Source organism: Astatotilapia calliptera, chromosome 2 (genome assembly GCF_900246225.1).
Source record: "Astatotilapia calliptera chromosome 2, fAstCal1.2, whole genome shotgun sequence".
Classification (NCBI taxonomy): domain Eukaryota; kingdom Metazoa; phylum Chordata; class Actinopteri; order Cichliformes; family Cichlidae; genus Astatotilapia; species Astatotilapia calliptera.
In genome coordinates, this window is record NC_039303.1 from 21,018,426 (window position 1) to 21,032,382 (window position 13,957).

General features: G+C 42.3%; 1 protein-coding gene across 2 annotated transcripts in view; it reads right to left on the bottom strand.

Moving 5' to 3' along the window:
• psd2 (pleckstrin and Sec7 domain containing 2) overlaps positions 1-9,201 on the bottom strand; it is a 38,528-nt gene extending 29,327 nt beyond the window's left edge. For both annotated transcript variants that reach the window (XM_026187072.1, XM_026187067.1), the window contains exons 1-2: positions 8,638-9,201; positions 38-605 (exon numbers count right to left, since the gene is read on the bottom strand). In XM_026187072.1, the coding sequence (XP_026042857.1) occupies positions 38-525 (488 nt within the window). In that variant the 5' untranslated portion in view covers positions 526-605; positions 8,638-9,201. The remainder of the gene's footprint in view (positions 1-37; positions 606-8,637) is intronic.
• Between the last annotated feature and the right edge of the window lie 4,756 nt (positions 9,202-13,957).

The window sequence follows — 13,957 nt, forward strand, 5'->3', positions numbered from 1 at the left end:
CAGGTAAAGTGGTACAAATAAAATTTTGTCCACTAACCGGCCAGCTTGTTGAGAATTAGTTGCCTCCTCTTCTGTGCATGGGTGAATTTCTTCATTTTCCTTCCCCTCCTCTTCCTCTTTCATCTCCTCCGCCTCATGTGTTGTCTCCTCCCCCGTTAAGCTTTCCTCCATATTTATACATCCTCCCCCCTTCGTCCCTTCCCTCTCCCCCTCCGCCTCTCCTTCTGTCAGCTGATGCTCATCCCCGGCCCCATCTTCACACTCCTCTTTCAACTCCCCTTCTCTTCTATCACCTTCCACTTCCACCATCCCTTCTACTTCTCTCTGTGTTTCCCCCTCCTCACTTTCCCTGACGTCTTCTTCTTGTTTTCCTTCATCTGTCTCATCATTTGCACCAGCATCCACCTTGTCCTCATCTGTCTTGTCATGTGTCTCTTTGGGTGGGTCAGTAGTGGTGCTTGTACTGGGCTCTACTGGGTTCTCTGGTGGGGTGGGAGAGGGCAGAGCCTGCCCCTCCTGGGTCATGGTGCCCTTCCCTGCAGGGGATGGGTGACTCTCCACTTAGACAAAAGATGCAGATTAAACCTTAAATTTGGATGTATCCTCTGCAGAGAAAAGAAGAAAAGAAAGATACACCACCATGAACCAGAGCAGTCATTTGATTATTTCTCTTATGACCTCTGCGCTTTCCTCTGCAAGTCACAGAGGTCACTCTTAACAAAGCAGCAGCTGTGCATACGTGTGTTTTTAGGTGTGCAAGCCAGTGTTGGAGAGAGATATACAGTATATGTTGGAACATTATGTCCTCTGCAGCAGATGATCCCAAAACAGCTCTGAAAGGAGGGCGACGAACAGCAGAGGAACACAGGCAGGCACAGAGATTCTCGGCAGATTCCTTATAATAGTAGCTCCTCTTGATCTCCATGGAGATGCCTGCCTTCAATGCACTTAACCCTGTGAGGTCCAAGTCATCAACGGCAACAATCCCAATCACATCCTCTAGGCCCTAATCCTAATCTTATGTTAGGGTCAGGGGTTGATTGATTGATTTTCTTTTGTCCACTGATTATCAAGACTTGGGAAAACAATTTTTACTTAAAAAAAACAAAACAATCACATGTTCTGACAGCATAGTGTTAGGTTCATCACTGATGATGGCTTACACACAGTTAATGCATCATAGAACTCTGTAAACGTATTGTAAAGGTCTGCTGCTGATCTGTTAGCCCTCTGTTTATATTCACCTTTCAGGAGTTTATGGGCAAATGCTAATGAGCAGCTCTCAGAAACAGTTCCTGTTGTAAAATGTTGAATAATGCAGCTGTTGATGTATTTTTCTTATATAAATTATATGGAGAGAGACTTAGTGAGAATAAAAAAAATATACATTTATCTTTTTTGAGATCCGATGAAATGATGGCGTGAAATGGTGACTAAGAGAAATATGAATAATTAATGAATAATTAATCGTTTCTTAGTCACTGTTAAGCAAAGCTTATTTGGTTCCAGCTTCTCATATTGATTGTCTTTCTCTCATTTAAAGTTAGTTTGTTTAGGCTTTGGATTTTTAGTTTCACATAAAGTCGAGCAACTTTAAAGCTCAGTCTTTAAGATTCAAAGACTGAAACATGAACGTCTATGACATGAAAGCTGGATAAGCTTCATCAGTTGAGGGAGTTTGTGTCATACTGAACAGCTCCAGAACAGCTATTTATTGGGCCAAATGCTGTTTCCAAGATCAAGAATATTTGATTATGTTTTTATTGCTATGTTGTTCTATGTGTCAGTATCATAAAAAGGGCTGCCAGGAAGCAGCCCTGCCAGTCTGCTCATGCTCTACTGGTTCTCTGCTTTGCTGAATCATCCACAGCTTGGGAATTGCAGCACAACTGCAGTAAAATATTTAGTGGAATTCATAGCTTCCTCTGATAGCATGCAGATGTAGGTAAGGGTCCTGTTAGGCCAAAATGAACATCCATATCTGGATTCTGGTTTCTCAGGGGAAAAATTGTCTGCCAAACTGTGCAGAAAAAAACTGAACCATTTTAGAGAGGACAAATTTATGGCAGGCTAGATAGTGAGCCAAATTTGTATCTACAAGTATGATGTTGGAAGTGCTTTGGCTTACCCCTGAGCATGAGGATACCACAGGCCCAGAAACTGTTTCATCAGAGTTGCAAAAGGATGATGAATTTATGGAGAGTTCTCCCCTTACTAAAGTTGAACTTCTTTGAGTTTTATTTATGTTGTCACACAAATGCAAGCTGGAGCTCTCACTCTGGGAGTGTTATTGTAGACACATTTAAAAGACACAAATAAGAGTGCATCTTGCTTGTCGCATTTCATTCTGAAAAAGCGAAGACAGTCTTGTGTCGCAGCAAGAAATGCAGGTAAACTTTTAAAAACGGAACAAAACACAACACAGGCACAACCAGGCACTGTGTCTCTGCTACTGTAGCCTCCTCTAATCCTCATCCTCTCTCTGACTGCTGCTGCGATGATCTCAAAGGACCGACAGATTTCTGAACAAAGTCTTTCTGAGTACACCATCGGTGACTGGCCGACTCATTTTCTTTTGTTTTTTTGTCTTTTACTAGAAGGATTATGGGAGTGGTTTGCATTATTCATAAGTCACCAGATTGTTTCAGAGTTCCATCCATGAAAACATCATAGTTTTCACAAACAAGACATTTAAAACTCCATTATAGCACACTATGAAAAGTGTATCTCACAAACTAGTAATGAATCTGAAAGCTTCTTAGGCCTCAAAACATTTTTGGATGAGAATTTGCTGACCAATCTCTACTATAATGAGCTTGAATATTCCCAAACTGGGGTGCTCACATTTCCAGCGGGGCTTTATGGATTCCATATTCATGTATGAGTATGAGGCATATGAACAATTTGCATGTATTAATGCTACTCCACAAAGTGGAATTTGCACATATTATTAAGCAGTGAAATGCACACACGCACACACATAGACGCACAAATAAAGCAGTGAAACATTTCCATAAATGGAAGCAGTGAGCGGTTATGAAACCAGACACGAGAAGTGGGAATTCTCCGTCTCTCCCTCTCTGCATGTCTCCGGTGTTCTGTTTTTCTCCCACTCTGTCTTCCTCATCTGTTCACCATTATGCTTATTGCTATCTCACAGTCTAACTCTGCACTCTCTACCACTCATTTTGCAGTAATTGAGGTAAATGGGTCTTATCCAAAGGAGGGGGTGGAGGGAAGAAGGATAGTGGAAGTGAGCAGCACTATGAATCCGGCTGCTGAGGAGAGACAGAGCAGATGTGCTCAGACACCCCACATGGACAGATGAAGAAAACACAGCCAATAAGAGAGAGACAGTGTGTGTGTGTGTGTGTGTGTGTGTGTGTGTGTGTGTGTGTGTGTGTGTGTGTGTGTGTGTGTGTGTGTGTGTGTGTGTTTGGGGGAGCGGTTATCAGATGGGGTATGTGTGTGTCTGTGTGTCTCTGAGTCTTTGTGTCTCAACATATACAATGGCTATCAGGATGGATGCATGCATTCCACTTTTGTCAGCAGAACACTGGGGCTCTTAACCGTTATCAATTTCCTTTAATTGTGATCAGACAACCTGCCAATCATGTGACCAACGTCTAACATCTAAAAGCATGCCATTGCCTAGACTTATAACTCACCAATCCGGTGAGAATGATGGATAAAAGACCAAGTTGCCATTAAATAGCTTTTCTTCCCTCTTGTGCCTTTTATATCTCTCTATCTGTCTACATGTGCTTCTGTGACACACACACACACACTGCAAAGACTGCACATAGACATACACCGTGGTGTGATTTATTGATCCCTGAGACACAGAGCTGCAGTCCAATGGGAGTCTCTGGTGATAAGCATGACTGGTCTCTATAAGCAGCAGAGAAGCAACTACTGAGATAATAAGAGTGAAAAGGAAAGTGCTGAGAAGATCTTACAGGAACACAAAGCTCACAGTGGTGCTGAAGATGCCGCTGCTTTAGATCCTTGGGTTCAATATTTATTTAACTTAAATTGTACACGTGCTAAATTTTAATTGAAAAGGGAAGCCTTTGTGACTGAAAACATGGCATAATTCTGACACACCCAAGATCACATCAAACACAGACACTGACACATCGACTTATGTTTTTAAAACAAACTCCCATTCATTTAATATCTGAACAAATTACGAACAATATTAGTATAATCAATTCAGTTTTAAGAGCTATACACAGTAGTTTTTTTATCTGGTTATATCGTAACTGGTTGTTCAAAACTGGCTACAAGAGTGACTGCAAGTGTGAATGGTTATCTGTCTCTCTGTTGTGTTAGCTCAGTGATAGACTAGTCCACTCGATTGGCTGTTATTTGTGCCTTTTTTGTGCTATTCTTCTAATTTAGTGGTCGCCCAAGGGTTCCCTTCTTTGTTGTTGTGTTGAGCAAGATCAGAGAGTTGTACAAAGATACTGACAGACTGCTCTGATGGAGATTCTCATGATGTATGAATGTAGCACCATGGGAACCTGCCAGTGTACGAATAAGCGCTGTTATAATGTCAATAAAAAGCAACCATGTGTAGCAACAACAGGCAAAATAACCGATGTAAAGTCAAGGGTCATAAATTAAAGTCTTCTCATCTTTGAAGCGAGGAACTAAAGCAATACTGGTGAATGACATATGAGATACATTACCATATAAATACATTACCTACACAAAGGGGGCTTGGAATATCCTCTTGCAAACTGATCAATAATTGAAAAGCGATTTGGAACAAGTAAATCATTTTATGTGTGGGTGGGACTTAAGTCTTCTTTACTGTCTCACTAATTTTATATTTACTAATTTGATAGATTTTGTTAGGTGTCCCTAACTTTACTCATTTTGTCCTACTGGTTATTTAAAGGCTATAGCAAAAAGAATACAAAATTTGAGAGTCTGGTGAGTCTGTGCTGCACACACTTTGGCAGACAAATTAGCAAACACTGCTTCCTGTACTCACAGTGGTCGGCTGGCTAATGTTAACATATAACTCAACCCCAGTGAGAAGACAGTCTGAAATATTTGCATGAATTCCCATTTGGACATTTTGAATGATTGCAACAATAGATGTGCCGTCCCTTTCAAACTCATAGCTTCCATTTTATCAGACTTAACAGTCCTTGTCCACAATCAAAGACATTATAAAGTTATATTAACAGGCTAACCTGACCTTTAAGTATAAAATTGGTTTCTCTTACTCTGTAAATACATAAAAACAGGATACTTTTGTGCCTATGAGCACAGGACTCCTCAAGTGGTGTTGCACTCTGGCCAGATTTCATTGGCAGTCACTGAATGTAATGTGATGCAGTGGAAAGGATTACCCAAGATTCTCTGGGAGTTTAACAAATGAACGAGCGACACAATAGGAAAGAAAATCAGGATACTGGTTTTCAATATGATATAAGTATTGTACTAGCCTTAACTGTTTTCTGCTCTATGAAGACTTAATCATCTTAATCCATTAATCTCTGTCTAGCTATCTCTCTATCTAGTAAATCTTTTTGGAAGCACTCCCCTGCCCGTAGATACCTCTGTTGGGCATCATTGCACCACCTTTCACTGAATTTAGATGCTGGAGCAGGCCATCAATTGATACTTTCAACTTGCCTGACCTCATTACGTTTGCAGTGCTGCCCCCGTTCATTTAATATAGAAGCATTTGTATGCAGCTCTTTTGTTTGTGCTGCGTGCCACCGTGAGCATTTCTTACTAAAAGGCAGCACCCCAATACTGTCAAGTGGTGTGAAGAATGCAATGCTGGTGTTTCACCACAGTAGTTGACATCAAGTTGATCACCCTATTTTTTCTAAAATGTAAATTATACTATCAAAATAAATAAGCTGTTGCTATACATGTAAAAGGAACAGTACAGCCATTTTATTTTAGCTTTCAATAGAAAATCTACCGCAGAGCAGCATTAAGACCACCGGGACAGCCTTCTAAATACTTTCTACAAGCTAATTAGTAATTAAAATTAATTCATGAAGCTGCCAGCTGAACATTGACAGATGATATTAGATCTGCATACTAAGAACAGAGAAGGCAAACCTCCCCTGTTCTTCCCTTCTCCTCTCTTACACTATCAGTAAGACATGCTCAGAAAGACTAGTCCTATACTATAAATGACCTACTGACCCTGTTCATAACACGTAGGCTGGGTGCAGCACTGGCCCTGCAGCCTATCCTCATACATGCACACACAGCAGAGTCACCTTTCAAAAATGCTGTTGTGCTACAAGAACAGATGCAGAGAGGAAGAAAATAATGTCATCATTTCCTCCTTATAAGCTGAGGATGTGAAAGCAGTCAGGAAAATGTGGACTTGGAAGTGGTCCAGGGCTATTTTCTTAGCATTCATGCCTGTGCTGCAAGTCACACCAGCATTATCACAGCGCCTAAAACTTGCTAGACCAGCCCAGTGGAGCGTAACAGTCAGCCAGCTCCCTGAAATCACCCCAATATGTCACTTCTGTGCAGTCAAGGTCAACTGTCCGCTCACATTTTGTCACTCTAACTGCTTACATCTAAATACATGCTTACAATAATGTGGTGATTTATCTTGTTTTGGGCCTATTCCCCTGGGTGCTTTCACCTTCTAATACAAATTCACTCATTATTATGCACGGCAAGCATAACAGACCTTTGTGACATGTGAGTGATTTTGAAAAGTGTAGATTTAGAAACATTTGTAATACAGCTCACATACTATAGAGTAATTTCCTTAAATCTGTTTTGTGTAATATTTCTGAATTTAGGCTGTTATATTCAGTACTTAAACATACTTAACAGAAGGTATATAATATAGTTTATAGAATAATGGTGATAACAAATTTTCAAGGATTGAAAAAAATATATATCCACAGATTTTAGGGGTTGTATTACTGATTTGCCTAAGCTCCCCATTTTACATTGTAATTATGTATTATTTTGGGACAATAAATTTGAATTAATTATCCTTGAATTTTTCAATATGAATAATTACATTAAAGCTTTGAATTTAAAATAGCTCATTTGAATGGCACAACCCTATATATACTTTGTAACCACTATGTAAGAAGAGGTTAGAATACTCAGTAATACAGTCCCTAAAAGTAGTGAGTAATTACAGTGAAAGATGTGTAAATACTGTTTGTCTTTTCCTCTAAAATACCATGGTGTTACTCACTACTTCAAATTGCTTACAGTATAATGTGTTTCTTATGTCCTTTAAGAACTCAAATTGTTACCCTTATTCCACCGTACCTAGCGATAATTCTGAGTATTTGCATTGTAGGTGTTGAGATATTACACCGTAAGTCACAGGCTGTGCTATAAAGTGCTACCATAGGTTGCCGTCATTTTGGAATTTCAGTGTGTTTTGTATATGTTTAATATCTCAAACCCTATATTTACACAACATTAGTCTGAATGCGTAAAATGTTTTGTGTTTTTTCCACATCTGCTAATAAAGTCATTAGTGGGATGATTTAAAAAGAAGAAAAAGACAACAAGAGGTGACAGTTTGGTGTGGAGCTGCTGTGCTAGTGTGTCTGGATGTCTGACACCTTGAGTATGAAATTAATACACTGGAGAGCGAGCAACACGTTTGCATGGGAAGAGCCCACAGTTGTATCGGGGAAATGAATTACAATAGATCTAGACTAGACATGCAAATGGCTATAATTAAGATAATAGCGACTTTGCTTTTGGGGATAAAAAATAAGCGGCTATCAAACACCTGTTAAAAAAGAAGCCTCCCACATCCTGAAAAAGCAAAGACACAGCAGTGTCTTTGCAGAGTCTGTAATATTCCTGTATTTGGACATTATGGAAAGAATTTAGAGTATGTATGATGTTATTCAAGGTACATGTCTCATGGTTACATCTCACCTTTGCCCTTATATGTATAGGATACACTTGATTTGAGAGCTTTGGCCCAGTGTTATTTTTTCTAGCGAGTCCCCCCCCCAATGCACTTAAAAAGACATAAACAAACACCAGACAGACGAGGCTTATTGTTTCTACCAGTGTGTGTGTGCGTGTGTGTGCGCGAAGGAGAGAGAGAGAGCGAGAGACCACAGCGCGAGACAACCATGTTCTCCCAGCCTCCTCGAGCCAGTAACCATGACAACAGGATGGCTGGGAGACACGGTTCAAGCTCAATTGAGGCCGGTGTCTTTCTTTTCCTCCAAAATAGTGCCTTGGTCGCGTTTCAAGACCGACTTGTCCTCCTAAAAAAGCAGAGAAAAGGCTTTTCTCTGCCTCCTCTCGGGGGACACAAACACACAGACACGCACACACCTCCGTAAAATCCCACGGCCCGCACGGTGCATATCTCACAGCCTACATTAGCTCCTCAAACACGGCTTGCCGGCGCGAGGAGGTTTGCAGCCCCGCGTGAGCATTTTTGCTCCCACATTAGCAAGAAAAACAGGAAAGCTAAAGACAGCCTCTGTGAGAAATGCCTCTCTCGCTAATAAACTACTAAACGGTCACCCAGCATGGGCTTCGCTAGACCCGGCGGTTAAACAGCGCTAACACAGTCGCACTAGGTTAATATCTTCACACTTTGACCGTTTGTCTTAAAAATAAACGTGTCGTATCTTCACTCACCGGTGAAATGCGTCCAGTCGGATGCTGAAATATGCTGGGAGTTGCGCGGCGGCACTGGTCCTCTCTCCCCCTCTCTTCCCCTACATCCACACGCCACACACTGACAGACGGGCTCTTTTTTCTCTCCCTTCCTCAGCTGCCCCCCTTCTCGCTCGCGCGCCCGACGTTGACGTCCAACCGAAGCAGCTCTTGGTGTCGTCTCGCGCCTCTGCTCAGGCTGCTAGGGGAGGTCCGGATTATTTCTGATGAATGGACGGATGAACGGAGGCGTCCTGCCCGTCTCCTCCTCACTGTGGAGCTTATGCGTGCTTTGAGTGGCAGCTGAGAAACTCTAAACCCGCTCCTCGGACCGTTCGGGAGTACCATCACTCTCCCGTGGCTAGAGCGCGGTGTGAACGAGACGTGTCTCGATGGCCTGTTGATATCAAACACTGCAGCCCGCAGTGAAGATTAGCGCCGACAGTTGTGTTGACATACGTGCTTCTCTTTGACCACTGATGATAACCTGGAGACCTGGAGCTTAGTTGTAGCTGGACCGGTGGTATTAGAGCTATAGAGTGCTCAAAGGTGGTGAAACCTTTCCCACACTAAGGTCCTGGGATCTTGGATGGCGTTACTCCCCCCCCCCCCCCCCCCCCTCTCCACCAGATATTAGAATTAAGAATTAATGGTGTGAATACAAAAGTTTGGGAACTGACCAGAAAAAGAGAGCATGTAGATGATTTACAGACATTCAGATGGTGTTGTCCAAGGTCTAAAGTCCTGCAGCTGTCATATCTGGGATGCTGCATTGGTCATGCTGAAGTTTGGTTTCAACAGGAATTCAGCAGGATGCCTGAAAAGGGAAAACATGACCTATGAAACAGTCAATAGCCCGCTTGACCCACAGTGAACCATGTTACATGAAACAGCTCAGTGTAATCATGCCAGAACATACTGTAACCTACCACACATAAATGAAAGTGAACATCCTAATGTTCTTGTATTGTGCAACTGATCATGGAAAAATCTACTTGCATTTTTTTAATTCTATCGCAACGGACCACTGTCTTGACCTTTGACCTGTGGTTAGCCTTGAGTTCTGTCAGAAGTTGTTTTCAGGGTACTGTTAATCATCAGTAACAGCAGGTCGAGCGCTTTCTGTTGATCTTTGTCAGTCCCCCTTTTTTTCTAATGCTGTTTGTGCTACCTCCTCTGTCAAAACTATGATTAAAGCCCACTGAGAAAAGCAATAATCCCAATTGAACCGCTAAACACGACCACTGGTTTTAAGGACTGAGCACACAGTGTCAGATAAACACTTTCTGCAACGCCTTAAATTGCCATTAATACAATGCACATGCTTTTGCCCCGCCCCATATTAATATTCATGTGTATTTGCACATTTGCATTTGTCAAAATGAGAAATTGCCAGGGAGTCTAATTTTCTTTTTCAGACTGATAGACACACCATGGTATGAAACTGTGATTGTGCTGTCAGGCTGCTGATGGTGCCTGCTCTGAGCCACATATGATCAGTTGGATTGCAGAGGATTTAACACAAAAGTGTTATCATTCTTCGTCCAACTAACAGGTAAGCATTTAATGTTATCTCTCAGCATATAGTGCAAATTAGCTTCTGTTCCCGCTCTGCCCTTGACAAAACAAAGGGGATATTTTCACCCTGTAACAGCATATGTCTGACACCATTTTTCTCTCCTTTCTCTTTCACTTCACAAGCACAGCTAAATTCAATCAGGAGGCAGTTCAGACCATCAGAACTGCCTTTGTACAGTGCTCCGCTTTGACAGTACCTTCATACTAAAGAACCTCAAGGTCATGAACAGAAGCACAGCAGTAGCATCCAATCATTCATATGGCTCTGCACTGGCTCGTGCCAAAATCTTCCAATGTTGGTACTTCAGGACTCTGAAGCACGTCCCTTTCAAATGTCCAGGAGTGCCAAGTTTTACAGTAACATCTGCACAGACTGTGGAGACCTCAGTAATATCCCAGAGATCAATAGCGCATTAGAAGGAGACTAAAGAAGGAGGAGAGCGAGTGAAAAGGGTGATGAAGCGGCACAGGGAGAATTAAGAGGAAGAAAAAGAGAGAGAGATGCATAAAGCAAAAGAGATGATGATGTGGACAGAACAAAAGAGCCTGGTGTGCGTTTGAAGACAAGGGGAGGAGAAGGTTAGAGAGGAGAGGCCCATAGCCAGGCAGGTAGAGGAGGGGGTTATCCAAGGAGAAGGATGAAGAGAGGAGAAGTACAAGGGGAGGTGGGGTGTGAAGATGACAAAGAGAGTTCAGAGGATGCACAGATGACCAGAAAGAAAGAGGCACGAGAGGGAGAGAGGGGTGGAAATAGTTTGGAGGAAAACCCACTGCAGACGCAATGTCAATCCTAATTACTAATTCATTAACCTGCCCAGATCCTTTCCCCTCCCCCTCTGTAGCCACACAAACACACACACTTGCACACCCACACATGCACTCAGTGCTCTCCGCTCGGTCCCTCCTCTATGTCCCATGAGAGGCGGACGGCTGGCGAGATGGAGAAATGAAGAGGTGTGTCTGCAGCTAAGTGACATCTGCAGGGCCATGATGCCGGCAACGTGTTGGGAGCGCTGGAAATCCCTGATGTGACGATGGGAGGGAGGCGGGGAGGTAACTGGTGAGGGGAGGGGGGGGGGGAGCTAACAGCTTGCATTTTAGTTTGTTGGAGCGGGTGGTCTCCTGTAATGGTGCATATGAGTGTGTTAATGTGCACGGCTGTGGTGTCAGAGTATGTTTATGCGTTTGTTCCGTCATGCATACACATGGGTGCCCAAATGTGCAATCATAAGGTGTACTGGCATGTTGAGTGTGTGTGTGTGTGTGAGTGTGTGCAGGTTTGGGGGAGATAAATCAATAAGCTAATGCTGGTCTGCTCAAGTAATAACATTGTGTCTTTAATCAAAGCAAGGGGGAGGTGCGAGAGAGACTGATGATGTCTGTCTGTCTGTGTCTGTCTTTAGCCCCTGCTGTATGACTCTTAGCTCTGTATGTTCGTGTGTGTGTGTGTGTGTGTGTGTGTGTGTGTGTGTGTGTGTGTGTGTGTGTAAGCCACCGAGGCACACACTGATGTTCTGCATCCACACACACCAGGACCTCCTGCAGCATTCCTCCGCACATGCTCACATATACAACTCATTAGGAAGATGGAGATGCAAGCATGCACGCACATGGGCACAAATTCAAGCACCCTAGGGTACACAAACACACGTACACACACACACATCAGAAGATGCAGTGCTGCTGACTTTGGTGGAATTAGATACAGAAATCTTCCAAACAAGCATTGATCCAAGAGTTTACAGCGCCGGCCCCGTCTGCCATGTCAGGCCAAACAACAGGGAGCTCTGCGAGACAGCTGGGGAGCACTCACACACACCACACACAAGCAGGAACCACTGTGGGCACATATATGTAGCACACACATCACAGTATGTGTGTGCACATGGTGTGGCTCTTTGATCTCAGGACTTCATAGCACAGTGTGCTGGAGTGTAAACACGTGTGCATCTGTGATATCTGATATTAAATTAATACGAGTGTACACACAGATTCATTTGTGCGGATAAATAGGAAGAGTTATTTAAAAAATATATATAATATATATGTTATAGATAGATAGATATATAGACAGTGTGCAGTCTTTATCCTCCAAGCTCGGGTCCTCTATCAGAGGCCTGGGAACTTAAGGTTATGACACTCACTAGTCCTCGGCCCCCTTCCTTACGTTTAGCGCACAGTCTCAGGGTGCTGGGTTTGTGGTGAAACCCTCCATGCATGCTCAGAAGCTTCCTTGTCTTGAAGTCCTCCTTTGACCAGCAGGGCATGTGATCACCGGTAGGGCGAAGGTGTTGATAGCCTTGTTCTTACCATTCAGCTGATTCCTCAGGACTTGCCTTACTCTTTGCGGGTATTTGGTGATTGCAGCTTTCCAGCGGCCTCTTTGTGGCTCCCACTGGCCTGTGGGATTCCCAGGTATAATTTTTTAAAATAAAGTTCCTGGGTTTTACTTATGCTATGCTTAGTAAATCTCTGATAATGTTTCAGTTTAATTCTATATATTCTATATATTTACACTTATCTAGCTGATTTCAATTAATTGAATTCAGTTAAATCCACTATACTCTACCCTTGTAGCAGTAAATCACAATGAATCACAAAGCATTAAATGTGTGAAAGTGACCATTTAATGTGTATTTCTGTGTGAATACGTATTTATGAGCATCACATGCTTTAGCAGCGGGGAGAGGGGGCTCTTTGGCTTCAGTTTGCTGTTTTGTTTCAGTTTTCCTGATACACTGCACCAAAAGGAAGAATGCCAACATTTAGCAAAGCTAGGACAGAAATACTGCTGCTCCAAGAGAATGTAAAAAAAGCAGAATATAAATGGGGGGGAAAGGCAAGCTACAAGTGTCTTATGATAATAAGACACTTATCTAAAAAGATGGTTGGAGTAAATATCATAAAGAACCAGAAATCTGTATATTTTTCAAGCGTTATCAACAGCCACTGCCACAAGTCCTGTCTATTATTTAGCATTGAAAATTCTGATCTTAACCCTCCTCAGTCCAAATGCACAGAAGCTATTTTTACATTTCTTTGTTGACGAGATTTTAACTGGTAGAGCACATATCTTACATCCTTCTTATTACCCTTTCTTTATTATCACTCCTGCAGTTTTTAGCCATTTTGTTCCAGTGTCTGTCATAACTGAGGAAACTTGTTACTCAGATCGGGCTCTCCCAATGATATCCTCCCACTTGTTTGTGTTTTTTAAAGACATTTGGGGCACTATTGGACCATATATTCAACAATATTGGAACTTACATTCAAAGGCTTATAAGCAGCAGCCTGACTTAAGATGATGTACAATGTCTGATTGTTGTCCAGTTTCAGACCTATTTCAAGCTTCCTTTTCATTTCTAAAATTTTGGAAAAAGTAGAGATCTTACAGCTGCAGCCTTTTTTAAACACTCCCAATATTTCTGAGGTATTTCAGTCAGGTTTTAAAGCAAATCACAGCACAGAGTCTGCACTTTTGAACGTTTTTATTGGTATTTTTTTAACCATTGGCTTTGGGGACTGTCATACTTATGCTTTTGCATTTCACAGCAGCTTGTGACGCATTAGATCACAATGTTTTAATTTCCCACCTAGAGCAGCATGTTAGAGCCACTGCCTTGGAGTGGCTCAAGTCGAAACTGTCTGACAGAAGTCTTTCCGTTTCTCATGGTAAATGTCATTCATCATTGGCCACCCTCTGTGGTATAGCTCAAGGATTCAT